Here is a 19,368-nt window from a genome sequence, read left to right as displayed (position 1 = left end):
GATAGACATATATCCTCTGCCAGTTAATTGTACTTCTGCCAGACCTGTCCACTGGCCAGTGTTTAGATCTTTATACATCACTTTGACTCCTTTAGTATTTAGTGTTGATAAGTCACTGTTTAATGCTTTTCCATGAACAACTATGGGTGGATTTTCTGCTGTACCTGCTAAGCGCAAAAAATTAATGACATATAAAACCTTCCAAATATGTTCTTGCAGGGATAGACCCATTTCCCCCCTTTTTTGTTTTGCGAGTAAGCTTTTTAAAACTTGATGTGCACATTCAATGATGGCCTGACCAGTAGGTGAATTTGGAATACCTGTTTGATGTCGGATACGCCATAGTTGACAAAATTGAGGAAAGGAACATGAAACATATGCCGGACCATTATCCGTCTGTATACTGTGTAACACCCATAACTGCAAAACATCTGCGTAGATGCTTTTTAGTATGTTTTGCTGTCTCACCTGTGAGAGGAGTGGCCCATATAAGGGAAGAAAAGGTATCAAATGTGACATGCACGTACTTTAGTCTGCTGAATTCTGCTATGTGAGTGATATCCATTTGCCACAATTGCAATGGTTGTAAACCGCATGGATTTACTCCAAGGACAATTCCAAAACTAAATTGCTGACAGTCAGGACAGGATTGTACAATACCTGTGGCATCTGAATGTGTTATGCCAAATTGACGCGACAGCAGATCCAGCGGTGAGGGGATACACGGTAGGGGGGGCACAGGGGGGACATGGGGAGGCGGGCTGTGTGATGTGAGAGGAAAGATGGGGGACACAGGGTGACACTCCAGTGACTTGTCCTCCCTCAGCATCTCCCTGAACACCCTGACCCTCAATGTGTGCAGTGAGGTGGTGTACACCTGCCATGGCGTCCCCATCTCTGTCACCAGTATTGCACAGGTACCCCCCCCACCCATGTCCCCTCTACACTCACCTGTGTCCCTACAGCTGCCACCACCCCTCCCAGCAGGACTGCTGCAGCCCCTTTTAAGCGATGTGAGGTGGACCCTATCAGATCCCCCTTAAAACGGCAATGTCATAGTGAAATCGCCCCCTCCTCCACTCTGTGGGACCCCTTAAAAGGGACATGTTGTGGTGGAGCCCCCTCAGAACCCCTGCAGCCAGGAAGGGGGGGACAGCACTTTTAAAAGGGCTTAACCCCCCTTGGTAAGGGGCAGCATCATCTTAAAAGCAGCTTATATCCCCCCAAAAAATATTTTTTTGGAAAGCACTCTTTCAAAAAGGCATTGGCACGGTCTGTCCTGCCCCCCCCCCCCCCCCCCCCGCAAGGGAGCAGCCGCCCAATATCCTTGTCATAATAAATCTACAACTCTTAAAGGGGCCGTGCCGTGATGGCGGACGCCCAGCGTGGGTGTAAGGCTGGGGGTTGCTTTTTTATGCCTGGGGTGGGGCTGCAGATGAAGATCCAGGGGCAGAACAAGGAGATGCTGGTGGCCGCCTGCCAGATGTTCCTGGGCAAGTCGGAGAGTGAGATCACCCTGGAGAGCCACTAGCCCTCATCAAGGCCCACGTGATGGTGGAGCTGAGAGGGGTGGGACCGGCCACGCCCCTTGGGACAGGCCACGCCCCTTTCACAAAGGCTTACGCCCTCTTGGAAGTCACTTTTCCACTAAAGGCCCCACCCCTTGGGGGTGACACCCCCCCAGTCCCAAAAGCCCCTGACCCTTGGGGAGTGACACCCCCACCCCCAAAAAGCCCTGCCCCTTGGGGGTGACCCCACCCACTTAAGCCCCACCCCCAATGCCTCCCACCCAGGAAATCTACAAGGACCAGCTGAAGTTCTGGGTGCAGGTTTTCAACGTGGCCTCATCCCACCTTGTCAACATGGGGACCAGCATGGTCAGCTACACCCTAAAGGCCATCCACAATGACCACGTGATACTGGGGGGGACAGTGGGGGGGAACAGGGTGGGGACATGGGTGTCAGCGTGGCCAGTGACATCCTGAGGGACCCCTGCAACAGCCAGGGACATAGATATCAGTGTGGCCAGCAGTACTGAGGACGCTGCGGGGCACATGGTGGGGATGGAGATATAATCATGGTGGTGGCACTGGGGATCTGGGGGGTACAGGGAGAGTGACCCAGGGATGGAGGGTCACAGAAAAAAGGACACGGGGACAGAGGGGGGACACGCAGGGATGGAAATACTGGGATCAAGGTGGAGGAACAGTGTTGTGGGGACAGGGATACGGCAGGAGGATGTTGGGTGAAGGACAGATACACTGGTGTGGGGACAGGGATGCTGTTCCTGGGTGGGGACAGGGTCACCAGGGTGGGTGCAGGGACTGGGGACATCCAGATGCAGGGATGGGGAGACAATACAGGTACAGGGCCATCTCCAGTGTCCCCAGGGCCACCAATGCTTGCTGGGGCAGGGATGGCTGGAGTCCTCAATGGGCAGGGTGGGACAGGGGCTATGACAGTGTTCCCAAGACTACCTGCACTCGCTGGGGAAGGACCGGACAGCACAGGTCCAGTGTGATGCTCACATCAGGGAGGCCAAGGCCAAGCAGGACGCCGGCATCCACGTGAGCCTGTCACCTCAGTCACCCCCACATCCCCCTGAGCCCCCCTTGTGTCCCTTATGTGCCTACAACCCCCCCCCCCCTTTTCCTCACTGAGACTTCTAGATCCCCCACAGCATGTCATCGTCCCACACTCCCCAGTGGGCTTCCAATGTCACCAGGTTGTTTCTGAGGTCCCTGTGGCTTTCCACATCCCCCTCTGATGTTGCTGGGACCCTCATCTTCCCATGTACCCCCCCATCCCATGGTGTTCCTCCATGTCCCCTAACGTCCCCACACCTCTCCAGTCCCATGGTGTCACCATGGCCCCACCCCCAATCTCCCAGTGTCCTTCCTTGTCCCCATGCACCCCAGTGTCCCCGCAGGAGGCACAGGCATGCCAGGAGCAGGTCTCAGCACAGCTGCTGGCTGAGACAGTGATGGCACAGGCCCAGTATGACTTCCAGGTGCAGCAGGTGCTGTGCAATGCCACTGTCAGATCTGCAAGGCCCAGGCCGACTTGTACAACAGATGCCTGAGTGTCCCCCCACCCTGGGTGCTGTTTCTTCTTCCTTGCTTGTTTGGGATCCCTCCTGGGACCCCCACACCCCCCTGGGTCTTTCCTTGATGTGATGTTGGCCACTTGGGTCCCTTTTCCAGGATACCTGGGTCCCCCCTGCACCCCCCCACAGTGCCTGGGTCCCCCCAGGCCACCTGCATCCTTCAGATCCTGGGGTCTCCCCTGACAATTGGGTCCCCCTCCCCAAAGACCTGGCTCCTCCGAGATGTTTACGTCCCTTACCCAGACACCTGGGTCTCCCCAGCACCTTGTTCCCGATCCCAAAATGCCAGGATCTCCTCTAACACATGGGTTCCCTGGGGTGCCTGACTTCTCTTGACTGCCTGGATACACCCCTCCCAGGATGCCAGGGTCCATCCCCCCCCACCTGCCTCGGTGCCATTGCAGGGCTGAGTGGTGCTGCGGGCACAGGTGGTGAGGACAAAGCAGCAGACTGAGGAGCAGTGGGTGCTGGTGGTGGAACAGTGGAATGAGCACAGCAGGTAGAGCTGCAGGAGCATGAGATTGGCTGCCGTGAGTGTGAGCTGGAGGCCACCATCCACAAACCTGCTGAGGCTGAGCGTTACTGCCTGAAGCACCTGGCCAAGGCCCAGTGGTGAGCCCTGCCCCCCCACCAGCAAGACCCCCCCTCAGCTTCTGCACCCCACCACCTTGGGCAAAACCATGACCCCTTTAAATGAAGTATTAACCCCTTTAAAGGGGAGCCCCACCCCATTCTACCAAGCCTCGCCCCACCCTTGTGGATCACCCACCCCTTGGGTGAAGCCATTGGCCCTTTAAAGGGGCGCCCCACAATGTAATTCTGGATAGCTTAATAATTTAGTCAAAAAAAAAGAAAGTAATTTCTTTTTCTCTGCATTAATCTTAAGTGTATGTATTAAAGCAACACTTTAATAGGTACCACTCCAATAACATATTCATTCTGTGCATGCAATCATCTCACATGCAGGCTGTGCACAAGACAAAGTGCAAGGCGATCACTGCCTGCAAAGGACAGCAAAAAGGGAAATAAACTAGTTAAAACTCATCTGTAGGCTTCTTTCATCCCCATGTCTACAAAGTGTGTTCTGAAGCAAGCTCTCGAGATACCACAGTTCAGCTACCATCACGCATTTCCAGGTAGCTCAGAATTATGATCCAGCCTCAAGCATGTATGTGTGTGTGGTGGAACCTTAAGTTCGCTAAACCATTTCACCAAGCATTCGCTATAAGGCACCACCAGTGAGGGGACTGACCTGAGGGTGGCCCCAGAGTGACTCTGACAGCAACGAGAGAAGACACAAGCAGCGACCGCGCTTAGGCCCGAGGTCAGCGGCAGAGACGAGGCGGGCCCGGCACTCACCTCAGCTCCAGCCCTTGCCCCCACCTGCGCCCGCGGCCGTTCAGCTCACGGAGACGCCTGGCAGCTGCGTGCCCCCCTCAGGCGAAGGCAAAGCCACCCACTCCCCACCGCTTTCCCCACGCCCGCCCCGGGCCCAGCCCCCGCGGCTCCTCACGCTCGCAGGCCCGGCTCCGCGATGACTCTGCAAAGTCCAGGCTCCGTCCTGTCCCACCGCCGAGAACCGCTCCACACGCAGGCTGTGCGCCGCCCTCCCCCTCCCCCGCCAGCCTGCCCACGTGCCGAGAGCTCTGGCCTGCAGCCCTCCCCCCACCCCGCGTACCTGAACGTAGCGAGGGAGAGGCTACAGCCGCGCTCCGCCATTTTGAAAGGCTCCGCCCCCATCTCGCCCCCTGCGCAGGCGCAGCCCCTCCTCCCGCTCCGACACGAGGACACAGCGCGTGCGCTGATTGGCGAGGAGGTGGCGAATGGCGGGGCATGATGGGAACGGCCCGGGCCCGCCAGGGGAGCCATTGGCCAAGAGGAATGCGGCGGGGCATGCTGGGAGTTGAAGTCCTTGGCGTGCGCCGGCGCCGCCGCGGCCTCCTGGCAGCGAGTGGCATGCTGGGACGTGAAGTCTCGGTCCGGGTCCCCGCTGCAGTGCAGGGCTCCCCGGACACTCGGTTTCCCGGCAGGCTCAGGGACAGGTGCGTATGCCCAGTGTGCCCGCGGGCGGGCGGCCGCCTTACCCCGCCTCTGAGGCCTTGGCGGGGCTCTGAGGGGCTATGGCGGCTCTGGCGGTGGTGTTTTCTCCTCTGCCGCGGCTTCGCGGTCTCCTTCAGCGCTGCTGGGGGCGGCTGGAGCGCAGCCTCTTGCCGGGTTTCTCCGGGGACCAGAGCCCGCCCTGGGGTAGGTATCGTCCTGTTCTCTCGGCTGAAGGAGAGGGCGGTGTCGGCGCTGCGAGACTCATTTTTACCGTTTAACGGCTGAGGGAGCGGGCTGGAGCAGGAAAGTACACACCCTGGGGACAATGAGGGGATCGGGTGAGGAGCGCCGCTGCCGCTCTTGCCTCCTCACTTTGGGAGTGTCAGTAGCATCCGTGTCTTACATCCTCGGTTTCAGGCGAAATTGGGGCTTGCCTGTAATGAATTAGTTTTTCTTTTTCCTTCAGGACCAGCACTAGCAGTCCAAGCTCCAGCTTTTCTTCCACAACCGGTAAATGACACCAGTGAAAGTGATGAGGCGCCAAGCCTGTTGGATAGCATCTTGTGGATGGCGGCACCAAAATCACGGCGCACCATTGAAGTGAACCGCTGCAGGCGAAGAAATCCCCAGAAGCTTATAAAAGTAAAGGTAATCACCAGATTTCTACAGGCTTGCCACCTTACTCACTGCAAGTAATTTTTGTAATGACAAACAAGCATGCTGGAGTAAGATTTACGCCAATCGTTGTTCATCTCACTTATTTTAGAGAATTGTTACAGTGGTCAATACTGAACTGAAAAAGCTTTCTGGAATTTGTTTATAATAAGCTTAAGAGCCATTGTAATCACAGAATACTTGTAACAGGTATGTTCATCATGCGTGACAGTGGTCTGTGATTAAATAAACAGTGACAGTTAAAGAGCAAGCCAACAGCTTGTGAATTTTATTCACAGCTAGTATGAGTGGAAGAGTTTTGTACTTTCTGTGCAACTAATTGAATTGATAGGTCTCGAGTCTTCCAGACATCATTAGGCATAATGATTTAGGTATTGAATTCATAGGCTATTTTTAGTAGTAAGCATTTGACATAGCAATACATTACAGAAAAATTATTTTACGAGGAAGAATACATTATGAAAAGGCAATTGAATTTCTCTGGTATTTCATTTAACGTTTTTAGTAGTTTGTGATTGTTCCTTGTGTCTTTTGTTTCCGTTGTTCAAATTACAAAATTTCCTATTTCCACTGTCTTTTTTAGAGGAACATAGATGTTTGTCCTGAGTGTGGAAACTTGAAACAGAAGCATGTCCTCTGTGGCTATTGTTATGCAAAGGTCAAAGCAGAAACTCAAAAGATACGGCTGGAAATACATAAAAAGGAAGGAGGACCATTTAATGCTCCAACTGTAGAGACTGTCGTCCTTTATGATGGAGAAAAGCTCACAGAAAACGATGAAGGCAAGCGGATCATTGAAAGAGCCAGGAAGCGTCCATCTTGGTTTGTTCAAAATTGATGCTGTAGACCTAATGCTAACAAAACCAGTGCTACAGCAAGAAAGATCATGATTTTCAAGAATGTTTTCCTTGTTTTGCTCATTCAGATTTGATACAGAAACCCTATGAACGTTTGGAAAGCCTGCTTGAATTCCATGTCATGCCATAGAAATTTGCAGTCAGGTGTTGTTTCTATAGCATGCAGTGGGAAATACTTCTCAGTGATACATCATAGCAGCCAACAGTTAAAGAGAAATCAGGTTCTGCATTGGGTTTGGACTTCTGCGTACAGTACACTGAGTAATTTGTATGCTAATGGTTCTATGCTGGTTTTAGGTGTAGATAACATTTGTGTAACAAAGGGAGAAGATTCACAGGTGTAAAATAAAGTATGTTAAGTTTCCCAGGGAAGCCTGCTTTCTGTTTTTGTCGGCTGCTCTTTGGGAGGGGGGAATAAAGTTCAAACCCAATATGGATTACATACAGAAGATATTTACAAGGAAAGATACCTGGTTATTTGCATGGCTCTTACAGAATCTGCCTGGATTTCTCCCTTCAAAGTGCCCTTGATTTCTTGAGCAAAGTAACAAATCAAAATGTTATGATGGGAAATCTGTAAATTTGACAAGGGTCAAAGCTGACTCTTTGCAGCCATTGCCATTAAGTAGTCTGGGTGGTCAGTGTGTGCTTGGAAAACCGCAAAGCACAGCAAGTGGTTCCTGCTTGTCTTGAGTCTTCTGCAGAAAGAAGGCAGCTGTGCCCTCTACTGTCCATTGGTACTCCAGTGGTGCAGTTACAGCATGTAGCTGGGGATTTTCACTTCAGTTTAGCCACGCAGGAGCACTATTGCATTTAAAATTAAGACTGGTTTGAATTTTAGGTTGGGACTTAAATACATAAATGGTACTGTTGGCTATTATGGCTCAGCAGTTTTCTGCCAAAAAATGCAAGCATGCTGCTAACCCTGGCTAGGTTGCCCTTGTGTCTCTTCGGCACTTGAGTGTATTTGCTCCTGTTAGCCTTGTTTGGGGAGCTATGCTGACAGAGAACTGTTCCCTGGCTCTCTACAGCTTGGTTTTTGGTGGGTACCTTCCTGTAGCTTGGCTTGTGTGAGGGTCCAAAAAGTGGCACTGTGGATGTGCACATGAAAGTGAAGGACACAGGAACATGCTTTCCAGAATAACCTTTGTTTGTATGTGGCTGAGCATATTACGCTTGCTCAAGGAGGGGGCTTGTGTATGCTTTAATGCTGCACTTCTATGTTCCTTGCTCTGGATTCCACATTCTGAAACATAACTGGTGGGAACAGATGTTGGTGGAGATGTTACATTTCTCCTGTAGTCCAAGGGAATAACGAAAGCTGGTGAGTGTAAATTGATGCTATTTAGTTGACAGTATCCGAGCAAACAATGTAAGTTCTTTTTGATTTGTCCAAACAGGATTTATTCCAGTTGTATCTGTTTTACACTTATTCAGAACTGAAGCCAATAAAAGGTGGCAAGCAGGATGCAGAGTGGAAAACTTACTTTTGACAGCTGCATGGGATGAGACTGACATGTTGGAGGTGAGGTTAGCCAAGCAATAAGACAGATATATTGTTCCAAGGGAAATGTGCATATGTATTTCGGGGAGAGGTGTGTGTGGGGGTCTTTTCTTTGTCCATATATCATAAGACCAATTACACCTTACTGTCTTAGTTACTTTTAATATATTTATATTTTTGACAAAGGTTCTGTAGAGAAATAGTCTATAAAGTCTGGGATGTCGAGAGTCATAGGTTAATCTCTCAGAAACCCAGAGGTTTAAAGAAAATTTAAAGAATTTAAAATTTAAAGAAAAGAAGAAAACTATTTTTCTCTAAATATGAGAGGACATGTTTCTGTTAATGGAGTAATAATGGGTAATATATTGCATTAGTTTACTGAGTTATAGGATCAGTGAGGCAATGAAGATGCTTTACAAATAGAGTTCTTATGAAATGTGAGTGAAGTTAGGTTGTGTCAGCACTAGAAATTTTAAGATACTTGCCAGGTCACAGTTAAGTGATGATTCACTTCACAGCCATAGCGCTGGTGTTAGTACTGCATTTGTGCAATCTGGACAAAAGGAGATGCTTGATAATGTTTCATAGTGGTTTCTGAGTAATGTAGGGGGGGAAAAGTAAAATATCTGGTATTCGTGATCTCTAGAAGAAAAATTAGAACTGACAAATATTGAAAATTTGTATGTGCAGTTGTTCTAGTACCAGTTAATTTTCTGAAAAAGAAATTGTCTTCAGTGAGAGTCAGAACAGTTTAGTGGGAATGACTTTCCCTTCAAAAGAAAAGGCAGGCTGATTTTCATAGGTTCGTTTTATTAACACTGATAATAACACGCTCAATTACTTAAAAAAAAAAAAAGAAAGAAAAAGAAAAAATCTAGAATTCCTCCACAATATGTGTTATGCTCTGTTACTTGAAATAAACCATGTTTATGTGTAATTTTGAAAGAAATACAAATTGCAACAGTGCTAATGTATAAACATACACTTTTGAAACAATGTAAACTAAAGGTACCAAAAGCATGCCAGTTACAAATGCTATACTCAAAATGTATTTAAAAACAAAAAGTATGTTTGTTTAAAAACAAAAAGTATCCCAAGGTATGCCTTGGGAACTTCACTTCGATACATTGGGAAGCTGCTAGTAGTTGAAAAAGACATTCTATTTTGTCTGAAAATTTCATATGATTAAATACACATTATATTTGATTATGTTTTTCTTCTATAAGGATCTTATGCAAAAATTAATTTATTTTACATTTTAGAAAGATACAGGAAGGTGATGCAATATCATAAAACACAAGAATGCCAGATGCTAAACAATTTTGTATCCTACTAATATCTGCAGAGATAGAGGTGATCTCTGGCAGTGATCAATTACGATACCCATAGAGGTTGATAAACTAAGTTTCTCTCTAATCTCCCATTTAGCAAGGAAATTTTAATAAAAGGTTTCTGCACAGCCCTCATGTATTCTATTGAACACGCTATGGCAGCAAGAGCTGGTAGTTCATATAAAATACACCTCTTTAAAGCACTAGATGGCAGAGGAGTATAGCTTTCTGGTAGGTGCAAAGCAAAAGGCAGAGATCACTAGTGAGATAGGAAACAGCGTCAGATTCAAGGAATATGCACCTGTGCAAGCAAAAGATCTGCAAAAAGACCAAATTTGCAAAGTACAAAGAAAAATACAATACTTGTTATGAGACATAAACTAATCTATTGTAATTCATTGTTCCAGCTAAATTTAATTAGATCTATATTAAGAACTAATGTGCTGACTTTTCTGTATATATATATACACTTCTGCTCTTTGCTGGGTCAATTACTTGAAATTGCAGTTGTACATATCATTTTTCCCTAACAAGATAGTGGAACTTTTTTTACATCTCTTTTACAGGTGGCTTTCCATGCTGCTTTGTATGCCTAGTATGTTCAGGTAGTTGACATTTTTATGCAGCTAGAAAGTCCTGCAAATAATAGGTCTGGCAGCATTCCAATGAATTTCAAGGTATAACTGCCTTGAATTTGTAGAGTCATAAGGATCAATTTGCAAACAGCAGGCATGAAGTGGAAAGAAAAGAAAACCAATGTGGTGTCTAAATGAATATTAGTTGCTTGGAAGGGAATAGACAATTGTATGCCCCATCAAAGTTTTAAAATGTTTTGGAAGTGCACGAGTGATAAAGGTACCTGTATCTTTGGAACTTGCTTGTTAATTAGTATTTAAATAAGATATTAGCAGAAATCCTTCTTTTACCTGACATGATTGCATTATGTAATTTATACAGTGAATGAGAATCAGTAAATATAGGTTGTTTCCAAATAATTTGCCTAACTCTTTACCTGCCAAGGACTTTAAGAATGGGGCCAAATGGGAGGAAAATGAATGAAAGGAATGAAAAAGAAGTACACTATGCAGCAGTGATGGATGTAGTTTTGCTTACTCTGGAAATTCTGTTGGAGTTGGTGGAGTATAATTCACGGCAGAATTTGGTCCAATGTGCTGAAACCCTGGACATATGGATGTGTGCAAGTATATATCTCTTTAGTGCAGAGCAGGTACCTGTGAAACTGCTGCTGGTTACCACCCAGGTTGGGTTTATAGCTGAAAACTAAGAATGCATTTGATTAATGCAGTAAATTGAGTCTGATCATTTGCTACTTGAATTCCTTTCAGATGTCCTATATCAGTTTCCCCTGGTTGAGGACAATATACATATTTAGAAGAAAGGGTATAGGATTCATTTAATATTGAATGTGCTGGGTGAACATATGAAAAGCAAACCTGAAACTACTCTGGAGCAGAAGATCCAAACTGAAAGCCTTTGTGGCATTATCAATATACAGTATTTGTCAGGGATTTATCTAAAGTGTCACTCCTGGATCACATGAAATTTTTTAGTTTTGTTTTATTATTTTTTTTTTAAATAAAGCAGCTTTCCTCATTCTAAGATGATGGGACAAAAACAAGGAAGCAAAAACTTGGAAAATCACTAGGCAGAAAACCAATCCTATATTATTACTATTTTCTTTAGTGTGATACCTTTTAAGCCAATGCTATGATTCTGAAAATTTGGGGTATAGTTAGGGTGTTCTGATCATCCAAATACACAAGCATCTGACCCTTTCTCTTGATTTCTTGAAAGGACATGGACTTTTCTCTATACAGTAGAAGGTGGTGCGGATGGAGTTGTTCTCACTACATGAGCATATAGAAATGTTCTGTCTGACAGGTCCTGGGTATAAGCATGATTAATCCTTTATGTGTCCTAAATTTGGGATCAGCTCACGAGGCTCCAGAGGAACAGGCACATTAAATGTAGTGTGTTATATGTGTGGGAAGGATAATCAGTCCCTACTTACACAGCTGACAGCTTTTACATCCATTCCCAAGGTATCCTAATGCTTTTTCTCTTCCTAGCTCCATCACACAGGCTCATCGGCTTGTCTAGCGATATGGCTTACTGCTCTGTTTTCCATTATGGTGTAGCTCTAGAGCACATTATGTGAAATACTTCCAGTGGAACTGAGGATTTTGTACAGGCTGTTGGAAAGATGTATGTTTTATTTTATAATCTGGGATTAATATTAAATACAAAGAATAGTGGTTTTAAAGAGGCTATACCAAATAGCTTAAGGCTCACAATGGACAGACCGTTTTGTTTGTTCTAAATATTTCATAGTTCATAAAGTTCCTACTCATTAATCTTTTGACTGTTCCTAATCAGTCCTAATCAGACCAAGCAAAGCATTTAAGGTGTTTTGAAGAATAATATCAGGATTTGGTCCAATTAAAGGTACATAATCCTGTCACTTTTAAACAGGATAAATGATACCTTGATCTTCAGGAAGCCGTTGACTTCAGTAGGATTTCTTTAAAGGAAATTGTCATTCCAAGTGACTGAGAGGCGGGCTGTAAAGCATCGAGCTGTTGTGTTACAAAGTCACTTAATGAGATCACGAAAGCATTTTTTAATTGAAATCATGAGAAAAAAAATTAAGCCTGTTAGTTGCCAACACCCATCATGATACATACTTGAGCCCATGAGTCCAGTTCTGCCACAGTACTTTGGATACAGTCATTTATGAACAAAGAATGTAATCTTTTAGGAGTTTGGGAGAATACCGAGATGTTTCAATTTCTCTTGCCCCAAATAAATCCTTCTCAGATATTTTTGTCCAGCACAGAGCAGTTTACCACAAAGTTACTCTGAAAAAGGAATGGAAGAAGGGTTGAAGACCAAGAAGGTACAACCAAGAAGTTATTGGCGAGGACAAAGAAGTAAGAGGCATCCTGTTGCTGTGTATGTAATACGAGGAGTACAATAGGAGTTTCTTCAAGAAACATACCTACATTGTGCAACTGAGTGAATAACTGCAAAGTACTCGCATGTGTGGCACTGCAGAGACGGATGGCATAGCAAACGCTGCCCTATCATGCATCACTTTCACATTAGCAATTTATATTGGAAGCTAAATGGCGTGGTTCCTTCTTGACAGGTGGCAAACTGAGGTGCAGAAAGAGCAACTGAATTCTTCAAAATTGTGCCCTCAGTCAGTGGCAGAAGAAGAGACTGGAGCTATATGCGGATTATCAGCCTTTTGTATTCTCTGCTGTGTCACAGGTTAGGGAATAATAACTGTTACTTGCAGTGGCCATTAATCTAGCTAGGTTTGTGTTTTGATCAAGTAAACTGCTGCAAAGATGCTATATATCTGAACATTTGTTGGGACATAGGCCCATGACAGCCTTTATCCAGAGCTCTTCAGAGAAGCTTGAAATCTGGTTTATTACTAAATGATGCCGCCTTATGCTCCTTTCACTTGAGAACTGGAGGAAAACCTGTGATTTTTGCAGGAAACTTCCAAGGACCAGACTCAATCACTTCTCATCTGCAGAACAGTGTCTTACCCTAAAAGAAAAGCCATTCTGTACAGTGGGCTTATTTATAAGAGTATGTCTCAGCTGGACAACAATGGCAGAATCCGCCCCTAGGAATTTTTTAATGTATGAATCTAGTAAGTGTAGTCCTAGAAGTAAACGATTTCTCCTCCACAGATTAGATTCCTTTGGTGCAGGAACAAGGTGCCTTCTTTATGTGCTATATACAAGACTCTGTCGAGTAGAAAAACAAAAAAGCCCAACACAAACTATATAATCAATTAAATTGAGGAAAAAACAAGAACACAAGATCCAGAAATCATTCAGCAAAACAAGCAGTACCAATTGGTTTAGATCACTTCTCACACATTTTTACTCTGAGACACTTCATGCTGAAAAATACAAAGGAAGAGAATTTGCAACCTTTTTTTTTTTCCTTTTCTTTCTGATCAAAGAGATGTACTTTGCTTTTAAGCCACCAGAGTGTATCTTCCTCATCCTGCTGATTTGGTACATGCTGGGATCCCTGGATCTGCTGCTTAGGTTATATGACATTCAGATTCAACAGGCAACCAATTGAGAATAGGTAATCTTGATCAAAAGTAACTGAATTCTTTTCAATTTACTGATTTTATATGACCCTGGTTGGAATGACTGTATCTTCCCAAAAACCTAGACATTGGCTTTGTTAATATGATTTTCAAGAATGCTATCTGTATCGGGAACATAGCACTTGAAGGAGCCAAAAAAAACCCAAAACCCAACAAAACTCTGTATCCTTCTTTGACAGATCTTATAGCCACATTTGGGTCTGAGAAATATGAAGGAGAATCTGAGGCTTTAAGCAAGATTCCTTTCTTTCCAAAGATAAAGCTGAAATGAGAAATTGATGACCAGCGACAAATATGTTTCACTGAGTTTTCCCAGCCTGTAGAGGTGAAAAATAAAAACATGAAAGTTTCTTGCTGATTTCAAAGATGTAGAGAGTGTTGTCAGACAGGCTACTTTTTGTGCATACTATATTCATGTCCCAACAGGATTCCTCTTACTTGTCTGCAGTTGGCATTAGTCATGACCACATGTATATCTCATTAATAGAGCAAGCAGCAGAAAAAGCTATAAGAAAAATGTGACTTACAAGGTCCCTACTTCAACAGTAAAATCCGTAGTTACTTTGGTCAAGTAATAGACATTAACATTTCACCACTGAGCATCTTCCCTTAAGTGGTTACCATAAGCCGTGGTCCAACATGGTTATGTTGCCAATAACTGCAGAAAATTGTCCGTCTCTCTCTGCCTCTCTTTTCTGTCTACAAAATGGGGGTAACACCAATTTTGTGGCATTCCAATGGAGCTCTGCCAGGAATCTTTTTTCCTAAGCCATCTAGTTTCTGAAGATCACCAGAATGCAGACACATGTGTATTCAACAGAAAAGGCAGGTGCATACAGGATTCTGCTTTACTGGTGGACTGGGTATTGCTTGCAAAGCCACTGAGCTCTGGCTTCTGAAAGAGGCAGGAGGTGTCCCCTATACAGAAAAAGCCATGCTTATAGTTCACTTCTCAGGCTCTTCACACTCATGACATGAGATAAGTGTGCCCATTAGAGAAAAGCATCTCTTCTCGCTCTCTAGGCTACATGACATAGTAACAGGACACAAGGAAATGGCCTCAAGCTGCGCCAGGAGAGGTTTAGGTTGGATATTATGAAGAATTTCTGGGCCAAAAGGATTGTCAAACACTGGAGCAGGCTGCCCAGGGAAGTGGTTGAGTCACCGTCCTTGAGGTATTAAGACGTGTAGTGGTCTTAAGATGTGGTGCTTAGGGACAAGGTTTAGTGATGGACTTGGCAGTGCTAGGTTGACTTGGACTTGATGATCTTAAAGATCTTTCAGCCTAAATGATTCTATGATTCTATGATCGCTGGCCTGCCCAGAAGCACTGACAGCAATTCTGCCCTGACGGTCTCAGAGGAGTAGTTGTGGAAAATAATCATTCCCGCTGATTGCTGGGGACAAGCAAGTACAAGGCCTCATGGAGATGGCACAAACCACATCTCGGTTAGGTTGTATGCAGCCAGCTGCAGCAGGCTTTGTGCCTGTGGGGGGTCTGTGTGTTTCCTGACTGCGCCACGTGCTGTGGCCCCTCCGTGGTAAGGGACAGATTCTGCCGTACCTGGTGGTCAAAGGAAGCATGAACTATCTGACCTTTTCAGGTCCTGAGGAGGCAGGGGGGAGCGGAGGCAGTCCCTAACTGAGGGCAGTTGAACCTTGCAGCACCTCTTTTCCATCCATCAACAGCCACCACACACAGCAAGCTTGGATTACACATGGCATAAAGATTCTTGGGTCTGTGCCGAGATCAGGACAGAGTGCAGCAGGAACTAATTAATTCTCCTTTGCCCACTCTTGCTGCCCTTGCTGGAGAGAATATGGAGCTCAGATTTTTAAATTGAAGCCATTTGAAACGTAGCATAGTTCTTCCACCAGTGAAACAGACGGAAGTATGGGGGATATTTGACAGGCCAGGCATCAACCTCTAGTCTTGTTCCTGCTGCAGAAACTGCCAGCTATTGTTTTCCATGGACTGCTTGGTGCTCTGCTTTCCTGGACTCCATCCATAAGGCAATTCTTGCTGCAGTGCCTGAATATTTAGACATTTACATTATAATTTGGCTGTGGTGGACTTCCCTGTGCTGTGTACCTTACTGCCAAAATATTCATGGCTTTGGCATGTCTTGTGTTTTCCCAACTTAATCACTTTCCCCATTTGAAATTTTAAGAAAACACCAATTGTTGGACACCTTTCTTAAAAGAACTTATATTTTATACAGCCCAATTTTCTTAGTACCCTTGTCCTATTTTCTGTGTATGACCTTGGGGCTAATTTCACCTTCGGTAAACAATTGATCAAAGCTGTGTACATGTGGATAAGCATGGTTCCATATTTCCAGCCAGCCTACTGGTGGGCTCTACATTAGTCCCTCCAGATTTTGCAATAAATGAATTCATGCAGAGCAGAAGTTAAACAGTATTCTCAGGCTTCCTCCATTTTCAGTTTTAAATCCTGGACTGGCACATTCCCACACTCTTCCTCAGTCATTTTCCAGTAAAGCAAAAATTCTGAGACAAAGCTCAAGAACGGGTGAACAACCTGGTACAAATTATTTTCGACATTCAGTCCCCAAGATAGTCAATAAACGTGAAGGACTCTCTGTACCTCGTTGACTTCTTTCCAGTTTGCATTTTCCTTTAAAGAAAAGGACATTGTTCTTTTGTGAAATTCAGCTTCCACAAAAGAATGCTTTCTGTCTGCAGAGCTCCAGTGGCAGCAATACGTAACACTAACAATGAAGAGCTCGTTCTGAGGAGAAGCCTCCGTTTGCTCACCCTGAGATATGTGTGTATCCAATTTTTTCTGCTTCTGATCAGCTGGAAAGACTGGCAGCATATAGAAGTAGAGGTCTGATGCAGTACTTACTATGCTGAAACTAATATGGCTTTATATCTTATTTTAGCTGCAGAGGAAGTCCCAAGGCCATGGGGGATTATCAGAAAAGCAGCAGTATGGAAATGTGTATGGAGGGGGAAGGGGAATGAACAGCTGGAGAGTACTCAGTGCTGGTACTCTATAGGGAAAGCAGAGATCTCATCATAAGTGCCGAGATCTTGTCATAAGCACATTGATCTCATAGGACCCTGTAAAGAGAATACAGATTGTTAGCTGCAGACCACCACCAGTTGTGGATTTTATAACCCATAATGACCAGCATGGTTTTGATTTACTTGCCCTGTAGTATATCTGGCTGCAATACCTTTCAATTAATTTATGCACTGGTTTTCTCAAAGCCAGCAGAAAGCCACATTTTGTTTTTTAATATTGTACCAGCATATAAGAAGTGCTCTAATTAGCTCTCCACTTTCCTTGAGGGGTAAGGTTTTTTCTGCTACTTATTCACACATATTCCATATATTCTTCTACGTAGGGGAAAATTGTCTTAAAATATTAAGAACTGTTATTGGCTAAACAAGCTCTCTAACAGAGAAATTAATTACTTGATTGTATTTTTCAGAAATTCTTTTCAAGGGGATGACCTTGTCACAAGTTAATAACCGGAAATGTGGATCAATATGGGAAACACATATGCAAATTTAGCAGCTGAAAGAAAGCTTCAATAAGGATAGTTAATTATATCGTGCCATTTTACTTTCTCTCTGCCATTTTATGTATAAACCCAAATCCGTTCTCCCTCTTGCTTTCCACATTCCTTTGTCTCAGTGAAGCTCTCAGCTTTGTTTCACTATTCCCACATCTCTGACTCATCTGTTATATGTTCTTTCTTCCCATAATTTCTTCTAAGGATTTATCTTTTTCATCTTTAGCTATTGTATGAAACCCTTATCTTTACCCCACTGAAGTTTGAGATACCTTATGCTCTTCCCTAGCTCCTGAAAATAAACCTTTCCTTGTTCATCTAAGGTCTCACCTGGAAGTGTGTTTGGGACCTGACATTTCCATTCAGCACATAAAAAGACAGTTTGCTGGGGAAGCCACAAGTACACCCAAAGGTTTGTTCCAAAAAGGTGATGGGAAGCATTAGTAAGAAGGAAAAACACAAAGGCAGAGAGAGTGGGAAGCAGGGAGGGAAGAAAGGAAATTCTGTGTGTTCAGAGACATTGAGATTAGGCTCAGACGGAGAATTGCTCCAGGACTCACTCTCTCAGATATTGTGTGTGCCCAGCCCTAGCTGCATTCCTAGAGTGCTCCATCTCACATGCTCAGTTGCAGGTTTTTCCACTCTTCTACTTAATAATTCAAGTAGGCAGATTAAGCAATGACTGGATGAATTATTGAAGGTGTAATTAAACTGGCAAGAATTGAGCTGAGTATATGAGCATTTTCTTAGCAAAAAAAAATATTAAAAAATAAGTTTCAGTGTGAAATGAAATGTCACAGCTGAATTTAGTTACTACCTAGAACCTACTCCCACTCCCTCTTGTTAGGTAGCTGATGCACCAGCACAGTGGTTGTGAATATGGGTACTGAGTCTTCGCAAAACCACCCAGCTGTTTGGAAGGTGACTGACTTCTGACACTATGGGGGGTGGGGGAAGCTCTTATCTTCCACTTCTTTATCTTCTGTAGTAGCAGTGGCCAGCTCCCATTTAAAGGCAAGGTCATGCCCCTACATACAGCTCTGGGTAAATATCGAGCTATTGTATGCAAAGATTTAGCAACCTCTGTACTGCAAAGATTAATATAGACAGTGAAACTGATTCCTGGTTGCCTGGGGTTCCTCTAAGGTAGATAAAGGAGCTCACCACTTGGTCATATGTGTAGCAGGGTCCTTCAGGGTTGTGTCTTTAGTTGTGACAAAGATATAATTCAGATCTGTGAGATTAGGCCTGATAATGAAGCAAAGGTTATTTTAGGTGGGCTTCCTTTATGAAGGACTTCAGCTAATCTTCACTGTTTTGCTGTAGCCTAAGAAGGCATAATCCAGCTGTGGAAATCAGGTTTAACAGGTTTTTATTTAATCTAGTAAATGCTTGGTTTAATTCTGTGGTTTAATCATTACACAGCTAAGAGCTATGTTGTGATGGGTGTCTATCATTCAAGTTATTCCAGCTCCTGTGGGACAAAACCTTATACTACAAAATGCATATTTTCCTGCTTTGCTTCCTTAAATTTGAGTTTATGACTATAGTTAACAGGAGATGGCATTTCCCAGGGAATTACTCCCCTCCCACCCTGCCTGGATCATATTTGCTGCTTAGCTGGTTTTGGTTGGGTCTTTTCAGTTTTGCCATCCTTTTTCCTCTGGAGAGGAAGAAAGATTGTATTAATAAGGTACTGTTGGTATAACCTCACCTTCACAAAACATAGGGTCAGAGAAGCAGAAAGAGGTCCATCTGTTCTGTCTCCACTTGTTCCCGTACAGAAGTAGCATTCTCTCTGCCAGTGTGATTGAAGCAGAGTCCAAGTACCATTTGATCTGGTATCATAGTCCTAGTTTTATTTAATAGCCAAAGAAACACCTGTGTTGGGCAGAACCCATGGGGAAACCTGTAGTCACAGGAGGAAGGAAGAAGTGAAAAGACGTGGTGAAGTTGAGAGGACCTGATGAAACAAAATTCTCCGGAATTTAAAAAAAACCCACAGTGTAAGCACATTAAAGTAAACAGCAATGTATCTTCATAGGCATAGGCTGCTTTGAAAATTTCACTTATATACTCCAGTTGCCTATTTCATTTTTTTGGTTTTTTTTCTGACAACTTTTTTGAACAGTTTATGACAACTGAGAT

At 44.6% G+C, this 19,368-nt stretch overlaps 2 protein-coding genes and 1 long non-coding RNA gene across 3 annotated transcripts; 2 read left to right on the top strand and 1 right to left on the bottom strand.

The window, feature by feature from the left end:
* LOC130147173 (flotillin-1-like) lies at positions 1-3,826 on the top strand. Its single transcript, XM_056333951.1, is given in 8 exon segments — positions 1-711; positions 827-917; positions 1,436-1,523; positions 1,768-1,913; positions 2,463-2,567; positions 2,930-3,079; positions 3,535-3,579; positions 3,582-3,826. Coding segments are annotated over 8 exon segments (804 nt in total). The 5' UTR covers positions 1-673; the 3' UTR covers positions 3,723-3,826.
* Positions 3,827-3,987: 161 nt separating this feature from the next.
* LOC130147502 (uncharacterized) lies at positions 3,988-4,881 on the bottom strand. The gene is made up of 2 exons (XR_008821255.1): positions 4,785-4,881; positions 3,988-4,107 (listed from the first exon to the last, which is right to left on the bottom strand). It is a non-coding gene; the product is annotated as an uncharacterized LOC130147502 (long non-coding RNA).
* Positions 4,882-5,175: 294 nt separating this feature from the next.
* On the top strand, positions 5,176-7,050 carry LOC130148681 (39S ribosomal protein L32, mitochondrial-like). The gene is made up of 3 exons (XM_056337527.1): positions 5,176-5,350; positions 5,613-5,794; positions 6,405-7,050. The coding sequence occupies exons 1-3, from the start codon at positions 5,227-5,229 to the stop codon at positions 6,657-6,659; spliced, it is 561 nt and encodes a 186-aa protein (XP_056193502.1). The 5' UTR covers positions 5,176-5,226; the 3' UTR covers positions 6,660-7,050.
* Positions 7,051-19,368: the final 12,318 nt, after the last annotated feature.

The sequence above is a fragment of the Falco biarmicus genome, chromosome 4 (genome assembly GCF_023638135.1).
Source record: "Falco biarmicus isolate bFalBia1 chromosome 4, bFalBia1.pri, whole genome shotgun sequence".
In the NCBI taxonomy this organism is placed as follows: Eukaryota; Metazoa; Chordata; class Aves; order Falconiformes; family Falconidae; genus Falco; species Falco biarmicus.
Note: the sequence above shows the minus strand (reverse complement) of the source record. Positions and strands in the feature narration are given on the sequence as shown.